At 48.3% G+C, this 18,414-nt stretch overlaps 3 protein-coding genes and 1 pseudogene across 5 annotated transcripts; 3 read left to right on the top strand and 1 right to left on the bottom strand.

The window, feature by feature from the left end:
• The first annotated feature begins 3,032 nt into the window (after positions 1-3,032).
• On the top strand, positions 3,033-6,580 carry LOC123181897 (mitotic-spindle organizing protein 1A). Of its 3 annotated transcripts, none has more exons than XM_044594303.1 (3): positions 3,033-3,182; positions 4,442-4,797; positions 6,368-6,580. In XM_044594303.1, exon 2 carries the CDS (start codon positions 4,504-4,506, stop codon positions 4,789-4,791), a length of 288 nt encoding a protein of 95 aa, XP_044450238.1. In that variant the 5' UTR covers positions 3,033-3,182; positions 4,442-4,503; the 3' UTR covers positions 4,792-4,797; positions 6,368-6,580. The 3 variants fall into 3 exon arrangements, with proteins under 3 accessions (XP_044450238.1, XP_044450240.1, XP_044450239.1); XM_044594305.1 differs by having other exon boundaries at positions 6,371-6,580; XM_044594304.1 differs by lacking the exon at positions 6,368-6,580 and having other exon boundaries at positions 4,442-5,062.
• Positions 6,581-6,851: 271 nt separating this feature from the next.
• Positions 6,852-9,634, top strand: LOC123181896 (calmodulin-binding protein 60 D-like; annotated as a pseudogene).
• A 398-nt stretch (positions 9,635-10,032) lies between these two features.
• LOC123181898 (desmethyl-deoxy-podophyllotoxin synthase) lies at positions 10,033-12,248 on the top strand. Its single transcript, XM_044594306.1, has 2 exons — positions 10,033-11,216; positions 11,332-12,248. The coding sequence occupies exons 1-2, from the start codon at positions 10,314-10,316 to the stop codon at positions 11,995-11,997; spliced, it is 1,569 nt and encodes a 522-aa protein (XP_044450241.1). The 5' UTR covers positions 10,033-10,313; the 3' UTR covers positions 11,998-12,248.
• Positions 12,013-15,464, bottom strand: LOC123181899 (peroxisomal adenine nucleotide carrier 1). Its single transcript, XM_044594307.1, has 5 exons — positions 15,072-15,464; positions 13,857-14,088; positions 13,636-13,782; positions 12,772-12,938; positions 12,013-12,652 (listed from the first exon to the last, which is right to left on the bottom strand). Exons 1-5 carry the CDS (start codon positions 15,236-15,238, stop codon positions 12,361-12,363), a joined length of 1,005 nt encoding a protein of 334 aa, XP_044450242.1. The 5' UTR covers positions 15,239-15,464; the 3' UTR covers positions 12,013-12,360.
• Positions 15,465-18,414: the final 2,950 nt, after the last annotated feature.

Consider the following 18,414-nt stretch of genomic DNA (forward strand, 5'->3'; position numbering starts at 1 on the left):
GAATCATCACAATTGTTGTGTCGTTCCAATTTGTTGGAATTGTCCTCGAATAAATGGCTAGCAAAACCTCTTGAGTGTTTCATCTCTGATTATATGCCAGTATTTCTTGAAGAAAATTGTGTGCAGACCATCTGGCCCGGGTGCTTTAATATCTCCAATGCTAGAGATCGCCTTCTTCACATCATCCGCTGTATACGGGGCCATCAGAAAATTATTCATTTGGTCTGACACCTTATGCTGAACTCGTTCCAGGATCACCAGACTAGTTTGCTGGACTTCAGAGGAGAAAAGATTATTAAAATAGTTTAAGATATGGGCATTTGAGTCATCAGTACCTTCCAACCAATTCCCAGCCTCATTTCTCGGTCTCTTAATAAAGTTCCTTTTCCGCCTTGTAGAAGCGAAGGCCTGAGAAAACGCAGTGTTACGATCGCCAGCCTTAAGCCAAGTTGCTCTGGATTGTTGCCTCACTTGGATCTCTTCCAATTCTAACAAGTATTCGACTAGTTCAGATAGTTCTCTTCTTTTCTCTTCATTCACATCATCCATAGGCCCGGCCATGACTCTCTCAAGTTCTCGCTGAGCTTTACGCATACGCTTTTTTGGTTTCTTGAGAACTCTCTGGTCCCAGTCGTGGAACTGGTTATGCATTTTATTCAGCTTGTCGTAAATATTAGTCATAGTTGGGTCAGCTGTAACGTCATTCCACCCCGCCGTCACTGTCTCCTCAAAACTCTGCTCCCTCAACCAGCGTGCCTCAAATCTATTCACTTGTACATTATTCTGGCCAGCTGTTGGTGTGTGTAGAACTCTGTATCCACTAGAAGAGGTCTGTGGTTAGAGTGATTGAATTCCAAGTTCTGCAATGCCGCATTAGTAAACAAGCTCGCCCATGCATCATTCACCAGACCTCTGTCTAGTCTTTCTCTTATCATTCCACGTCTCCATGTGAACGGGTCTCCGAGGAAGCCCATATCATGTAACACATAATCATCAATTGCTTCTTGGAAAGCCTGCATATATTGTGCCGGACACGGATTGCCTCCTTCCTTCTCATGAAGAAACTGGATTTCATTCAGATCACCAATCAAGAGCCACGACAAGTTCTGACTCTGGTGAAGTTGTCGCATACGTGACCAGGTGAGGTGTTTATTCGCCCATCTAAACTCACCGTACATCCCAGTCAAGCGCCAAACCGGATTGTTATTATTATCCTCAATTATTACATCAATGAACATAGCATCTAGGGCAAGCCTACGTACATTGATATGATTATTCCAAAAAAGAATTAAACCACCACTTCTACCATTACTCGTGCACACTAGTTTCTGGTCCATCTTCATTCTTCTCCTTAAACATTCTGTCGGATAACTGTCAAGGTGGGTCTCCGACAAAAACACCACCTCAGGGGCACATCTCCGCTAAACATCCAGCAGAGCACGCACTGCCGGGGCGTTCCCAAGGCCCCGGCAGTTCCACGATAATATTTTCATTGCGTCCAGTCATCCCCCTCTCGGGAGGATGTCGATATCTCATTGGTTTGCTGCCCTTCCGAACTGTCTATTGCTTCTCCATCAACTCCTTTGTACTTCTTCCTATTGGCATTCTTCTGAGGCGTACTTGCCACCTCCAAAGTAATCCCTGGCAGTGTTTCTCCTTCAAACTGATCCACCATCTCTGCCACATTTGTTGTCTTAGCAGTACTAGGGACCAACGCCAAAGTGTTAGACCCACCTGGCACTACCTGTTGTGTATCCACTGTCGTCCTCTTTCCCAGAACGTTAACCTAACGCATGTCTTGGTCCTCCGTCTCCTGTCCTGACCCTTGCCCCGGTTCCATATCAGTGTTCACCGGGTTGTACAACACATTATGGCGCCAGCTCTGCATTGTTCCCCTCCCAGCAGAAGCAAAAGGAGGAGATCCTCGACCACGACCAGGGCCAAAAGGTGGTTCTTCCCTCACTTTTTCACCTCTCCCACGTCCAGGGTTCCTCCCCGCACCACGACCTCTACCTCTGCCTCTTCCTCCATCAACCAAAAGGAAATCACCCCACTCCAGCTTAGTTACATCATGTTCTCCAGTGCCACATTCCTTGTACCAATGTCCCATTAGGCCACAGTTGCCACAGAAATCGGGTAGTTTCTCATATTGGACTTGGTAGAAATCTGTTTGCTCATTCTTTGTAATTGAAACAAATCTGATAAGCTTCTTCGAAACAGTAAGCTGAACTCTGACCCTAACAAACTCCCCTACAAAACCAATAGGTAGGGTTGTTTGAACCTCTAACACCTTGCCCATCCTGCGACACATACCTTTGATTGCTGCTGGGGACAAATAGTTATCCGGCAGTTTCAATATCCTTGCCCATACCACAAGCTTATCCAGCACCACCGATTCCGGTTTCGTGAATCCGTCATATTCCTCTATCAGAACCCCTTGGTTCCTAAACAGCCATGGCCCCTTGTGTATTGCCATGTTCCAGTTCCCCAGGCATCCGAATTGTACCGTGAACAAATTTTCATCAACCCTGCGCCAACGGACCTCCTTGACTGGGTTCCACGCCGATCTCATATCAGCATATAGAGCCGAATGGCTGAAACCCTTATTGGTGTGCACCTTCGCGATCGTAAGCCACTTGGCCTCGATCCTCTCCTCCTTGAATTCTTCTTCCCAGAAAAATTGTTCCTCCTCATCTTCCTGAAGCTCCAAACGACTCAAGAGTTCTTCCACATGCTCCTTGCCCCGACGGGTTCTGTTTGGTTCCTCTTGTGTCGCCATGACGAACACGATCGCTAAAACCCTAGCCCTAGATGGGCGAGGCTCGGGAGTGCGAGACCCACTGCACAATTCCACGCCGGCTTCCCAGGGATCAGATCCGAGGTAGGGGTGGGGATCGGGTGGGGATGATCGGCGGCGAATGGTAGAAGTAGATTCTCGACGGCGGCACCGCCAGAGGACAAGGAAACCCTAGGGGGAACTTTGTAGCTCAACCAGAACTTCCTCCAACGATAGGGAGCCTTGGCCCCGATTTCCTCCGAATTGGCCTTTCCGGCAAAACGTACCGAGACGTACCCCTTCGCTCGTTGCCTTGATCCCCGCGTCCTCGAGAAAAAAAGAAAAGGAGGGAGACGAACGGAACAGAGCGGCGACCACCAGGGACCTCGGCGGCGGCCACACCCAGGTTCGATTCGGCCCCGCTCCCTCCTCCTCTACCCATCTCCTTCCCCGCTCCCTCCTCCAGTTCCCATCGCCGCACTCGGGCATCTCCGCGGCCACCACGAGGACCTCGGCGGCGACCACCAGCAGGACCACGGGGGCGGAGGCGCCGGTTCCCCGGTCTGCTTATGCCCGATTCCCTCCTCCTCACCCTATCCCCGTCCCCGGTCTAGGTCGCATCTCGGCGGCGTCCAGAAGGACCACGGCGGCCACCAGCAGGGCTTCGGCGGCGGAGGCGCAGATCTCCTCTGGCCACGGTCGCTCCGCCTCGGGCCTCCTCCCTGTCCGCCGCGCCCACCCCCTGTACCCATCTCCAAACCTTCTGTCGCAGGCCATCTCCTCCATGACGCCCAGGCATCAGCACAACCACCGTGCTCTTCCTTCTCCCTTTCCTGCCCTACACCAGCCCCTCCTTAGCATTCTTAATTTACGTTGTACTGTCTTGTACCTGTAAGTTGGTTCATGTGAGGACCTTTCTGTTCCCTGTTAACTAATTTTTTTGTTTATGTATTGTGCAGATTTGTGTTCTTTTATGTCTTGTTGAACTTCGAACTATCTATTTTATATTGAACTTGGAACTATATATGAACTACTGACGCGCACTGTTTATGTCAAGCATTTGGACCTATCTATTCAAATCGTTGTGATTTATGTCATGTTACGAGACCATATTTGAGAGTACATGTTGTTTGTTATTGTTTCGAATTTGTGTTATGTTATCATAAGAAAATATTGTTGTCATTGTATGGCCATTTGTGTTTTCCTGATGCATTTCTAGAATATTTATTTATTTTCATTGCTATATCATTCGTAGTCAGATTTCATTTTTGAGTCATGTACAACAAGGTATAGCCTGGTAATGTAGCTATGCAATTCCAAAGTTTGTCATCCAAACAGGATTTGATATTGAGATCTCAGAGGCATTTCAAGGGCCAATTCACTAGACAACCAAACAGGTGAATTCGTATTCGTGCCATTTCAGTTTCCTCACTGATTTGGAATTCAGACCAATTCAATACGGATCTCCCCAATGGAGACATCCAAACGAATAGAATTGTTGAAGAATTGGTATATGTACTATGTAGGCTTCTTTTATGCAAAACTGAGACTTGTATACTTGAGAATTTTGGTGTGTTTGTAAGACCATATTGATCTATATCTACGCGCTACTGCTAAATTAAATAGAACGCTCACATGTCATATTTTGTTGTCATTTTTTTGTAGGTGGACCGCCCTTTCTAAAATACCTAGACTCGGCTACCGGAGAGCGGAACTGTGCCCGCGAGATGGGAATGGAGGAGTCTGCGGGGGGCGCCGCGAGGCAGGCGAAGGAGTCGCTGGAGCTGGCGTTCCAGATGTCCCAGATCCTGGACACCGGCCTCGACCGCCACACCCTCTCGCTGCTCATGGCGCTCTGCGACCGCGGCGCCAACCCGGAGGCTCTCGCCGCCCTGGTCCGCGAGCTGTCCTCCACTGCTCCCCCGTCCGCCGCTGCCCCCACCGCGCCCGCCTCCAACGCCGTGGCGGCACCGACCGCCCCCTCGCTGTTCCCCTCCGGCTTTCGGCAGCTCTAGGCTAGGGTTCGTGCCCTCGACCCCTTCTTCTTTTTCCTCACGGATGACACCGCTTGCCACTTGATCGCGTTGTATGTGTGCACTTAGGTCTTCCATTCTGTAGGCTGAAACTGGTTCGTGATTTGTATTCTCAAGATTAGTAATGCAAGGGGGTCTGTGTCAAACTCTGTCACATTCTAGCAAATGATTTTCTCTTCTGTTGGCTGAAATCGCTTCCTGGTTTGTATCCTCAATATTGATAATGCAATGGAGTCTGTGTCAAATTCTGTTATCCACATTCTTGCACATGGATTGATTCGTTGGAATTATTCATATCATTATATGACACCAATGCAAGAGATTACAGAGACGAATTTGAAGTACAGTCTACTTATTTGGATCACATGTATAACTGTGAATTCCACGTTTAAGTGACTCGAAACATGCCCATGAGTAGAATTGTTGTTATGTCAATGTTCCTTGTTCTGGAGACATCCCAATTAGTAGCTCTCCTTTATCATTCGGCACACGTGTTTCAATCGCTGCTAGATTCACCATAGTCAAGGGCTGAGAATTTGAACTTACCCTTTGTTATGTTATTCTTTCTTTATCACTAACGTTTATACATTAGTAAAATGATCACCAAGTTGCTGTGTGTGCGTGTGTTGCTTTGTTTCCAGGGCTTGTTGAGCTGTGCCCTCGGCATTAACCCTATTTCCTACCTTGTATGTCTGTGAGACTTGTGTGTGTGTGTGTGTGTGTTTGAACCTTGTTGGATGTTTGGCTCGGGCGGTTTGCTTTATAATATAAAGCGGGGCGAAAGCCTTTTTCGGTAACAGAGGTGGAAGCAAATGGAAATAACACAGTTAGCCGGAATGCCCCTCACCAGTGGTTGTAAGGTTTGGTTGCATCATGGTTGTAAGGTTTGGCTGCATCATTATTGTGAGATTTCAAATACTTTACAAAGTCAGGCTATGCTCCTCCCCAATAGTGTGTGCGGGCTGGCCTGCCAATCGTAGAATTGTGAGTTCGACATTTTAACTACAGGGAGCGTGCTCATGAGCGGAGTAGTTTTTATGCCAATGTTCTTTGCTCTAGACTAGAGGCATCCTAATTAGTAGCTCTTCTTTGTCATTGGTTGAGGTACATGCACGGATGTTCCAACAACTGCTGGATACATCATATTCAAGGACAGCATTCGAGTTCACCCTTTATCAAGTTATTGTTTTCTTTATCACTCTCGGATTAAAGGTGAAAATGCTTTACAAATCCAACACATGCTTCTCACTGGTGGTGTATTCAAGTTGGCCTGCCCATCGTATTTTTCATCTTGTTTCCTGGTGTTGTATGGATCTAATAGTCAAGCAGTAGCCATGTATCCAATGAAGTTGTATTTTCAAGAACAAAAATATGTACTAGTATATAGTTTAGAAGTTGATATCTCCCAAGGTGAATTGAAGCATACAACCATGATGCAGCCAAACTTGATTATGCTAAAACAATGCTCCCATGTCAAAAATTTCAATCAATGTGCAACCACTAGAGGTACCACCTTTTTTTTATTACAACATTCTAAACATTACCTTCATTCATTCAGCAGGTACCGAAGACTGGACGCAACTGAAGTTCTTGATTTGAAGTCGAACCAAATCTGATACTTGGCTTGCTGGAAGAGCCTGATGAGCTTTGGTCGTGATGTTGTTTCCACAAGAAAAAGTTGTGGTTCATTGAGTTCCTGTAAATTGGCATCTTTCTTTGCTTGACTTGGACACTACTGTAGTAATCATGATGGCCACTACCTCTTCGTTCATAGTCTTCCTATATTCCCATCGCTGTATGCATCAGCTGGACATCTGGTGTTCTGTCGATTATCCTCTCTTTGACGATAGTGTCGTACTTATCTGAAAGGAACACGCCACGGCCTGGTGGCCATGAATCGAGGTACCGTTTTCGGGATAACAATCAAAAAGCTATGAAACGATTATGGGACGGAGGGAGTAGATCTCAATCATGCTTTTTAGAAGTCACTGTAATGAATTAGTTTTTCTAGTATTGTATTGTTCTACATTCAGAACCATTCAATCCCTGGAAGACTAAGCAACAATTCATTCATATGGACATTTTGCTGTTCATTTTCAGAAGATAATATTTTCAGCCAAAGCTGTTACTTGCATCATAAAGCTTGACCTAATCAGTGCTGTTTTCAGCCATGTTTTCGTTTTAAGTTGTTCAGTGGTGGCCTTGATGCTTAATTGAAGCCAATTTTTTAGGTTAAAGAAGAAATTGAGTTGGCCCTCGCAAATCATGCTGCTATGATGACAAGGTATTGTATATGACACCTTTTGACAAGCTTTTAGGTTTGTAAACTGATGCAGATTTATCTAACCACCTAGTTTTTTTTCCTTTTTCATTAGAAGTTCCACATACACTGTTCCATCGACATCGAAAAATTTGCAGCTCCAATTCATGACTAGGCTTTCTCTTCCAATTTTCACTGGCTCCAAGGTTGAAGGCGAGGGTACCTTAAGTATTGCTCTAGTTGACACTTTGACCAGAGAGGTTGTAGTAATGGGTAAGGAGTCCCTGTTGAAGGTTGAAATTGTAGTTCTAGAGGGTGACTTTGAACTTTGAAGACGGAGAAGGCAATGACTGGACAGCTCAGGAGTTCAATATTAACATCATTAGAGAAAGACAAGGTAAACGGCCCTTGCTTTCTGGAGATGTGTTTGTTGGTCTTGATAGAGGCATTGGTAGAGTGGGAGATGTATCATTCACAGATAACTCCAGCTGGACACGCAGCCGAAAGTTCAGGTTGGGTGCAAGAACTGAGGATGGTTGTTATAATGGCGTAAGAGTACGGGAAGCAAAAACTGAATCATTTGTGGTAAAGGATCATCGTGGAGAATGTGAGTTCATGCCGCTTTCAATTGTTATTTGTTTCTTGCACCCCTTCCTGTACATTTGGTAAGTTTCATCATTTTGGCGCAGCATCCTTAAACTTGACAACTGCACATAGAAATATAAGCACATGAATTCCTTGCTGCAATCTAGATTTGTTAGAACACATTATATATAATAGTCATAGTCATGTAAAATAATTTGCTTTCTCAAAGCAAGGATTTTGACCAACTTAGTTTACTCGTACTGCTAATAATGATTGACCTATGTCATCGCTTCATTGTCTCAAATGCTACCAAAATGGACAAATGTAAATGCCTCACTTGTTATATTTTGTTCCCATTTCCCAGTGTACAAGAAGCATCACCCACCAGTTCTTGAAGATGAGGTTTGGAGACTGGAGAAGATCGGCAAGGAAGGAACTTTTCACAAGCGTTTGAATAAGGAGAAGATAGTTACAGTCAAAGATTTTCTCACTTTATTGCATCTTGATGCTCCTAGGCTCCGGAAGGTACTATGCACGCTTTTGCAAGGTTTACAGAATTTGCTTATGTATTTATATTCTATATTCTTTGTAGAGTTTATACAAGCTGTTGATGACTTGTCCATTCTATCCAAGGTTGACATGTATATTTATATTGGTGTTTGACAGCATTATTTTGTAAATCTTTGAATTAGGAAAAACTGGAACCATCAAACTGGATCCCTCATTTGGATGGATCAACTGTATTTTATCTATGGTAGTGTAAATGAGGTGTGGCATGTTGTTGCAGATGATAGTGGTGGCTCAGAAAATATGTAGATTTCCTAACCAACTCTAATGTTAGCATTGTGCAGATATTGGGCACTGGCATGTCAACTAAGATGTAGGAGGTTACTATTGAGCATGCAAAAACAACATGTATTCTCAGTGACAAGGTGCACATTTACTATATAGAAAACCCAAGCAAAACTGCTGTTGTGTTCAATGCTGTTGGAGGAGTGAGGGTTAATATCGGAGAAGTTTGTTTCTGTTGATGATCTAACAGAAAAGGAGAAGGCATTCACTTTTCTTCGTCGTATAAGTTCTTTAGATCAAATTCATTTACCCTTCTACCAGTTGCAACCTAGACCATCTGGTCTTACAGCATTTGTTCTTTCTAGGCTGAAGCAAATGCAGCTGTTAAACAAGCATTTGAAGACTGGAAGAATGTCTCGACCTGCGACAGTGAAACACTTTTGGAGAATCCGTCACAGCTCCTCAATATGAGATCCTCATCTTTATGTGAAAACGAATTTTTCCAGTTACCTGCACAAGTTGCCACTGCCGATTTTGATTTAAGCCACTTGGACATACCATCAGGTGACATTTTCTCTGTGGAACCATTGTGTGCCTTGGATCCTTGTGCGGTGGGAGCTGTAGAGAGCAGTGAAAATAGATTTCAGCCTGAGCTTCCCCCACTTGGTGGCCATGGACAGCCTCAAGAATCACTTGCTTTAGACAAGTTCTCGAATTCATTGGTTTTCGAGGAGAGCACCAGTCATGCCTCATTCAACGAAGAAGACTACTATTGCCGTCCAGATCCTCCCCCGGTATCCTTCGACGCAAGATCTCGGCGCTGCGCTGAAGGGATTCATCGCGACAATATCAAAGCCCAAGCCATATAGAGGATGGAGGACATTGTCATATGTTATAGGATGGATATTCTACACCAAGAGGATGGCCGCTCAGAAGAGGAAGAAACCCGGGAAATGATGATTTTCATTTGCCTGTGGTTGATTAGTTAAAAGATTGTGAGATATAGAAGTGGAGGAAAGGAAAGCATGTACAAATGAGTGGTTGGTTATCTTTCGGATCTTTTCATTTTGCGTGCTTTTGTTGCTGGTGTTCTCGAGCCGTTTTATCAGCGAGAGTGACACCTCTAAATAATCAGATGAGCTCTGTACAGTACATAAATCCGTAAATATGAATGGTGGTGCTATTGTATGGGCTATTATCAGCGTGTTAGGTATTGTCAATTTGGTCCATAACTTGTTGCCACATGTTTTGTGGTATGACATTACATGTGCGCATATGCTGCCCAAGTATGAATGAAGTCTACAGGTGCAGAACCAAATGGATTGTGATGTGCTGCCAAATTCAGGATCCATACTCCAAACATTTGTTGGATTTAAAGTTTCAAAGCAGCGACGGACATTTCTGTTGTGATGTACCTTCAGGTTTTTACCACGTAGTACATGACTTTCCCTGAGATGCGGATTTGTCAAACGATACTCCCTCCGTCCCATAATATAAGAGCGTTTTTAACACTACACTAGTGTTAAAAACGCTCTTATATTATGGTACGGAGGGAGTATTTTTTTACTATAATAAATACTCGCCCAAGTCAAACATGGATGGTGGGTTGAACTCCGGCAGAAGAAACTGGCTACGCTAAGAAAATCGCTTTCAGAGTGAGCGAGTGGTTGGGCAAAGCGTCAGTGTAGCGTACAGTAGTACTCCTATATTACAGGATATTGACCAGATTAAGATGAGGCGAACACTGACTAGAAAAAATTACTGCTCCTGCTGGTCTACTACGCTGCGCTACACGCACACACAGACAAAGAGAAGCGCTCTGCTGCGTTAGCTCGGATCGGAGGTCAGAATCAAAATCAATCGAGCCATGGCTGAGCTAGCTCCGCTCTCCATGCTCTTCCTTGCCCTGCTCGTCGTCGTCCCCGTGCTCTACTTCATCCGGTCGTGGCGCCGGCATGAGGAGGGAAGCAGCCGGCCGCGGCCCCCGCCGTCGCCGTGGGCGCTGCCGGTCATCGGCCACCTCCACCACGTCGCCGGCGCGCTCCCGCACCGCGCGATGCTGGGCCTGTCGCGCCGCCACGGCCCGCTCATGCTGCTCCGCCTCTGCGAGCTCCGCGTCGTCGTCGCCTCCTCGGCCGACGCCGCGCGGGAGATCATGAAGACCCAGGACCTGGCGTTCGCGTCGCGGCCCATGACCCCGACGGGGACGGCCCTCCTCGGCGACAGCCCGGGCATCGTGTTCGCGCCCTACGGCGACGCGTGGCGGCAGCTCCGCAAGATCTGCACCCTCGAGCTCTTCACCTCCCGCCGCGTCAGGTCCTTCCGGCCCGTGCGCGAGGAGGAGGTCGGGCGGCTGCTCCGGTCGGTGGCGGTGGCGGCTCCGTCGTCGGCGGTGAACCTGAGCGAGCGGATCAGCGCGTACGTCGCGGACTCGGCGGTGCGCGCCGTCATCGGCAGCCGGTTCAAGGACCGCGGCGCGTTCCTCCGGATGCTGGAGCGGAGGATGAAGCTCGCGCCGGCGCAGTGCCTGCCGGACCTCTTCCCGTCGTCGCGGCTGGCGATGCTCGTCAGCCGGATGCCGCGCGAGATGAAGCGGGAGCGCCGGGAGATGAGGGACTTCATCGACGCCATCATCCAGGAGCATCAAGAGAACAGCCCGGCCGGCGCCGGCGCCGACGACGACGACTTTCTCGACGTCCTCCTGAGGATCCAGGGAGAGGGGAAGCTCGACCCTCCCCTCACCAACGATGACATCAAGGCAGTCATCGTCGTAAGCTGCTCATCTCGATCTTCTCGTACTACAATGGAGGAGAAATTTTCAGCACCGTAAGTTGCCACCGTGAGGGAGCGAGACTAACTTCCTTCCTCTGCTTCAACTCGGACAGGACATCTTCATAGCGAGCAGCGAGACGTCGGCGACGGCGCTGCAGTGGGCCATGGCCGAGCTGATGAGGAACCCGAGGGTGATGCGCAAGGCGCAGGAGGAGGTCCGGCGAGCTCTCGACGGGCGCGACAGGGTCACGGAGGAGAGCCTGGCGAGCCTGCGCTACCTGGACCTCGTCATCAAGGAGGTGCTCCGGCTGCACCCGCCGGCGACGATGCTGCTCCCCCGCGAGTGCCGGGCCCCGTGCCGGGTCCTCGGCTTCGACGTGCCGGCGGGCGCCATGGTGCTCGTCAACGCGTGGGCGATCGGCAGGGACCCGGCGCACTGGGACTCGTCGGAGGAGTTCTCGCCGGAGAGGTTCGAGGGCGGTGGCGTCGACTTCAAGGGCACGGACTTCGAGTACATACCGTTCGGCGCCGGGCGGCGAATGTGCCCCGGGATGGCGTTCGGGCTGGCCAACATGGAGCTCGCGCTCGCCAGCCTTCTCTACCACTTCGACTGGGAGCTGCCGGACGGGGCGGAGCCCGGGGAGCTGGACATGGCCGAGCTGCTGGGGCTCACCACGCGCCGGCGCTTCGACCTCCTGCTCGTCCCGGCGGTCCGCGTGCCATTGCCAAAGCAAAATTTGAATGCGCCAAGCGAAAATTCTTTCGACATTAAGCCTTAGGGTAGGGCGCGAAACTTACAACATGAAAGATTTATTGCTATTGCTTCATCTCCAGCAAAGAAAGAAAGAATAGAACAAAAGTGATATTTTTACACGTATAGTACTACCAGTCTACCAGACCACAATCACATCACCAGAACTACTTCTGGACAGTGTACAACACCTATTCCATTCCATTCAAAGTATCAGATACTCAGAGCTACAGGAAAAAACCAAGTAAATTTATTCAGAAAATTCCATGGGGCTCTCAAGATGATTCGTGCTGTTCTGCTTCTGTACTTCTGTTATTTGGTAGTATAAGATCTCGAAATACCAGTGGACGATTAGACTGGTTTTCTCAGGTCTGACATATGTATGATACAATTATGCACTCTTGATTCTCTTCCGAGAAACAAAGAGGTATCGCCGCAGGGCAAGCAGCGAGATCCAAGTGAACTTTGAAATCTTCTCTTTTATCATCAGCAGTAATGCGGAACTCAGAACTGTCTTTAGTATCTGAGCATGTAATCCTTTGAAGAAGCCTGGGATGCCTTCCTTGTTCCACATCGCATGCATGGCGCCCAACATTGTTTTGGGAGGCCTTGAATTGCCTGGCTTTTCAGATTCGTCCTCGTCGTCCTCATCGGGGTCTGCAGCCTGAATCATGACCTTGCACCTGTTTGAAAAATGGCGTCATATAATTGCGGTAGCGGTTGAATTTATAGGCAGCACTAACAGGCAAAAGCAAGTGGGAAGGTCCAGATAACAAGTGCTGGCAAAGTGAAGTTTCCATACCTGATTAATGGGTAAGTCAAGATTGTTGCAACACTTTTTGAGATGGCACCAAGGAGAAATGCCGAGAAAGCAGAAAGAGCAACTGGGGAAGAATCGCCTGCTGATTCTGCATTTCTACGCGTCTGCCTCAGAATTAGCTTCTGCTTAAGCTGGTCAAACACGGTGTACTGCAAAAGATTGGACATAAAACAGTTGTTATCTCGTGCACGAAAAAGGAAAAGAAAATAGAACTTATAACGTTGCAAGTTACACCCGAGAACAGTACGAATACACTGCTACTTTTCACTTTAAATATGGTAATGCAGACACTACATACTCAACAATATTGAAACATGTTTGAAGGCTCTACAGTTACTACAAAACATCGAGGATTTATATTGACTGAATCAAGAAGGTGAAAATCGCGAGGCCAATGATTCACACCATTTTGCAGACCTAAATAATTTGGTATATGCATTTGCTCCAGTAGGAGACATGGACAACAACACACATCCACAGATAAGCTCTGAACCTCTTCCTCTCAGTTTGTTCAAGATATTATCCCAAGTTCTATAATGGAAGGTACGACTATACGAGAGCCCCATTTAATTTACAGATAACTGCAATGGTACTTACAAGTACATCATAGTACACAACCAGACAACATTCCAAGAATTTTGCCCTAGCTGAATATTTTGTTTGTGATGGCTCCCATGTTTGTTCAAGCAAAAAATGTTCAATTGGATTGAAGCATCTACATATCTCTTCACCAAAAAATACTCGAGCAATGTATACAGAAAAGGACATAGCTGGACAATGTAACTCAGAGGACCAATATTAAGTTCTACAAGATCTGTCGTACAATAATGATGCAGAAGTTAGTACCTGAATTGAAGGATTGCATGTTAACATAAGGGAAATGCCCAAACCATCGAATGCCTCAAGCCAAGTACCTTCTGCGAGAGTTGCTCGCAGCCCTTTGGACTTTCCGAAAGCACTTGTTTGCATTCTAGAAGATGCCGTATCTAATGGCTGAAATGGTGAGAGAAACGAGTATAAGATCAGGCAGCTAAAACTGTTTTTCAAGAATCTATACAACTAGTTACCTGTGTCACAACAACTGTGCAAGCACCAGCGGCAGCTGCAATCAACAAGTTGGCTTTTGTTCCAATAGACTTGGCTCCACTCTTCTCCAGGTAGAGTCTTTTGAAATAGCTATAGCCGTAAAAGTAAACGAATTGCGAAATGAACGACTGGATATTCTTCGTCTTAAGGCCCTGATATAGGGACAAAAATTGCTTTTTCTTAATTGCTTCCCAAAAGACATCTGAAAGGTTCCTGAAAAGTCATGATGCCAGTTAGTATGTACAATGGAGTAACTAGAGAAGTTCAACGTATATGATGAAAAGGAATTTTATGCTAGAGATGTAACAGCATGCAGTGAAATCTCCTTCACCAAAAAACATAAAGGGGAGGACATACTGCATGAGAAGATAAATCTTCATAAGCTCAAAAACCTTTTAAATATTTTTAGAGCACACAAACGCAGCCAATCAAACATCTCAACTAGCCAAAATATTAAGGCCAACAGATCTCTCTTACTAGTGTATGAGAATGTATTGTTTACGACCTTACGCTGAATGTCTTCACTTTTCAGTTACTAGGTCTAGGTGATCGGCAAGGAAACGCCTTCACGGGTAAGATCCTTTTATTTTGGCTATAAACTACTTTCCTTGACAGCTTTACAAATTACAACAATGATTCATCTCGCTATTCCTAGAGCTTGTAAGAAATCAACCTAACCCCTGTTGCTTGGAACTGAACCCTGAGCTCCTTCCTTATTTCACAACCTGAAGTAATTATGCATGCAGATTTGTACAATTTCTAGATTAAACGAACTCCTTGTAAACCTTAAATTGATTAACGATCCATTAATGTGGTAATTACCAAAACTACAGTCCTAGCAACTTGTGCAAAGACCACAAGTGAGTAACTGTTTGCCCTTCACCATACAAAAAACTTGGGCCTAACGAGATACTGATTTACTGAATCCACGATCGGCCTATGTGGAAACCAACCCGTCCACATCTAACGCAGGATGGATATTCCTAGCTGTCAGAATGATATCCCCCAATCATGGTCTGCAAAGCAAAATCCAGTCCCCCAGATCCGAACTCTCACTCAATCGAGGACCCAAATTCCGGCCCTCTAGCCGGCGATCACCTTATATGCAGACAGACAGCAGACCGCGACGGAGTCAAGGAGGGGACGCAGGCGAAGTGGGGGAGAGAGATAGAGGAGGGAATCGGCGGCTGACTGACCTGTACTTGTGCGCGCCCTGGTCCGTCTGGACGTCGGCCTGGAACTTGGTCTTGCAGGTGTCGAGCGGGTAGAGCACGGTGGTGCTGACGAGCGCGCCGACGGCCCCCGACGCCGCCTCGGCCAGGCTGTCCCAGTCCACGCCGCCGCCGCCGTCCTCCCCCTCCATGGCGGCCGACGAGATCCCCCGAGCCCGACTCCGAGAGGAATCTCGGCAAGGCAAGGCAGGCTCCCCCTCTCCCTACTCGGCGCTCTCGGCTGGCTGCTAGTCTGTTGCTGGCTGGCTCGTCGCGGGGTCCAAGCAGCCTGTAAGTAGTAATCGGGGCGTACCTTCCTTCCAGCGAGGAGGGAAAGGGGGGCGGGGCGCGGGGTGTGTGTAGGCAGGAGTAGGAGGAGTAGGAGAAGAGGGAGACGTCACGGCAGAGGAGGGCCAGCGTGGCGGCTTAGACGAGCCAGCCCACTCCGAGTCACGTACCCACGGCTGCACGACACGGCACGGCACGGCGGTCTGGTTTCGCCGTTTCGGGGCGGGGTATCTGGTTGGTGCGTGCGTATCTCGCTTCCGGTATCCGCGCATTACGTTGGAACGAGCCGTTTGGGTTTTCCGTGGGGGTGGGTGTGGGTGGATGGTGGCGCCATGGATCGATCGTGCGCGCGCGCGGGACGAGCCCTCCGGAGCGAGGGTCGCCGCTGGCGCTGGGTGTGGGTAGGTGGAGACGGCGAGGACGACGACCGGAAGAGACCGGCCGGCGCGAGGGCCTCTAGTCCGCTGGCCCGTCGTCGGTCTTTGGTCAGTCCGCCATCTTCCACACTTGGACGCGGTGGCGAGAAGGAGCGGCTCGCTCGCCATGTGAACATCGTGCCCGTGCGCCGCGTGCGTCCGTTTCTGCTTTGGACTGCTCTCTCTCTCTCTTCCTGCTGCGCGGCCATGGGATGATGTGTGGACAAGGGATGGGATTGAACTTGCTGCGATGTGCGGCCTCTCCCTTGGAACGCGTTTGGTTGGTCGCATTTGGTCAACCAGCCCCGCATGGGACTGCACCCACGTCTTGGCCCGCATAAAACTTAAAGCAGTCCCGGGCCAGGCCCGAGAGCTACTGTCATCGGTAGTTTCTCTGCAGCCAGGTAGGACGCGGCCACGTGTGGCTCTTCGTTGCACTCCTCGGGAAGCACGGGAGACGGACGGGACGTCTCATAACTTTCCCCCTCTCTCGTGTCACCGTCCACTCCCTTTCACGCCACGCTTTCTCACTCTCCTATCACCCGCCCGTTGCTCTCCTCTCCTCTTCTCTCCTCCGATGAGTCGCCCGCTGTCGCGCCGTTCACTCACCCCAATCAGCGCCGGCAACAACCGCATCCACAAGCGGTGGGTTGCCGGCTTGGAACTCCGGGGTCGATCTCATGCAGGCTCTGCGCGCGCCGTCTCCTCTCTGCACCAGGCCGCTTCGGCTCCGCCACCGTTTTCGGACCTCGTGGTCATGGGTACGGTGGCGCAGCCGGAGGGGGCGGCTGTCGGTGTCAAAACCGGCAGATCTCAGGTAGGGGGTCCCGAACTGTGCGTCTTACGATCGAAGATAACAGGAGACAGGGACACAACGTTTTACCCAGGTTCGGGCCCTCTTGATGGAGGTAATACCCTACTTCATGCTTGATTGACTTTGATGAGTACACGAGTTACAAGAGTTGATCTACCTCGAGATCGTAATGGCTAAACCCTAGATGTCTAGCCTGTCTGATTATGATTGCCCCTACGGACTAAACCCTCCGGTTTGTATAGACACCGGAGGAAACTAGGGTTGTACAGAGTCGGTTTACAGAGGAAGGAATCTTCATATCTGAGCTCCAAGCTTGCCATCCACGCAAAGGAGAGTCCCATCCGGACACGGGGGGAAGCCTTCTGTCTTGTATCTTCACGGCCCATCAGTCCGGCCCATATTGAATAGCCCGGACGCCCGGGGACTCTCCTAATCCAGGACTCCCTGAACGGTCACCGCGCCACTGCTCGGGAACCCCTGTGGGTGGGAGGTTTTTTTACCACCATCCGAGGGTTTTCTCCAGGCAGCGCGACATGCCCATGGACGACGGCGCCCTCCTCCTCAACCGCGCGTGTGGCCACGAGCACCAGGCCAATGCCGACGGTCGTCCGTAGTGGCGGCTCCTCCTCCTCCTCTTCGCCCGCCATCTCCTTCCCGCCGGGGTTTTCTCCCCAGCAAACATACGCTCGAGCTCCACCCACTCTGGTAAGAACCAAATCTCCCCTTTGCTCGTAGATTTGTATATTAGGATTTTCATCATTATCATCCCAATGAATCGATTGGATTGGATTCGATCCCTTCTTGTGCGGTATTGTTCATAGGCAGGGTAGTGTTCATGCTTGTTATGTGTTTGATGTGAATGTTTAGTAGTGTTCATAGGCATGCAAGATTGGTGTGTGCTTAGTGCTCATGATGTACAATGTGTTCATGGGCATGGTAGATAGGTGTTGTGCTTGATGTTCATGCTTAGTGCTCATGTGCAACAACGTGCTCTTGATGCTAGCCACATTGGTGATGTCTTTGATGTTCCTGCTTAGTGTTCATGTGCATGTTATCTTGATTGGTGTGTGTTTGATGTTCATGCTTAGGGTTCATGGGCATGTTAGCTATATTGGTGCTGTCTTTGATGTTCCTGCTTAGTGTTCATGCTGCTAGTTAGCTACATAGGTGTTCATGATGCTTGTTCTATGTTTGATGCTCATGATGTAATGGTTTCAGAATATTTGGGAATTTATAGTGCAAAGAAGGGGTGCGGGAGGCCACCGAGGTGGGCACAACCCACCTGGGCGCGCCTGGGCCCCCAGGCGCGCCTTGGTGGATTGTGCCCCCCTCGGGGCACCCCCAGGTGCTTCTTTGGCCCATTGTTGGTCTTTTGGTCCATAAAAAATCTCCGTGAAGTTTCGTTGCATTTGGACTCCGTTTGGTATTGATTTCCTGCGATGTAAAAAATAAGAAAAAAAACAGCAACTGGCACTGGGCACTGGGTCAATAGGTTAGTCCCAAAAAATGATATAAAGTTGCTATAAAATGATTGTAAAACATCCAAGAATGATAAAATAACAGCATGAATACTTCATAAATTATAGATACGTTCGAGACGTATCAGCATCCCCAAGCTTAATTCCTACTCGTCCTCGAGTAGGTAAATGATAAAAGAAATAATTTATGAAGTGTGAATGCTAGCAAAGTGCATAAGTTTGATCAATGATAATTTCAATCACTTTTCCTAGCATCATAACAACAATTCTTTCTTATAAAACTTCTCATGTTATAGTGGCAACCAATTCACATGTTAAGGTTCAAACAATGA

Source organism: Triticum aestivum, chromosome 1D, assembly GCF_018294505.1.
Source record: "Triticum aestivum cultivar Chinese Spring chromosome 1D, IWGSC CS RefSeq v2.1, whole genome shotgun sequence".
Classification (NCBI taxonomy): domain Eukaryota; kingdom Viridiplantae; phylum Streptophyta; class Magnoliopsida; order Poales; family Poaceae; genus Triticum; species Triticum aestivum.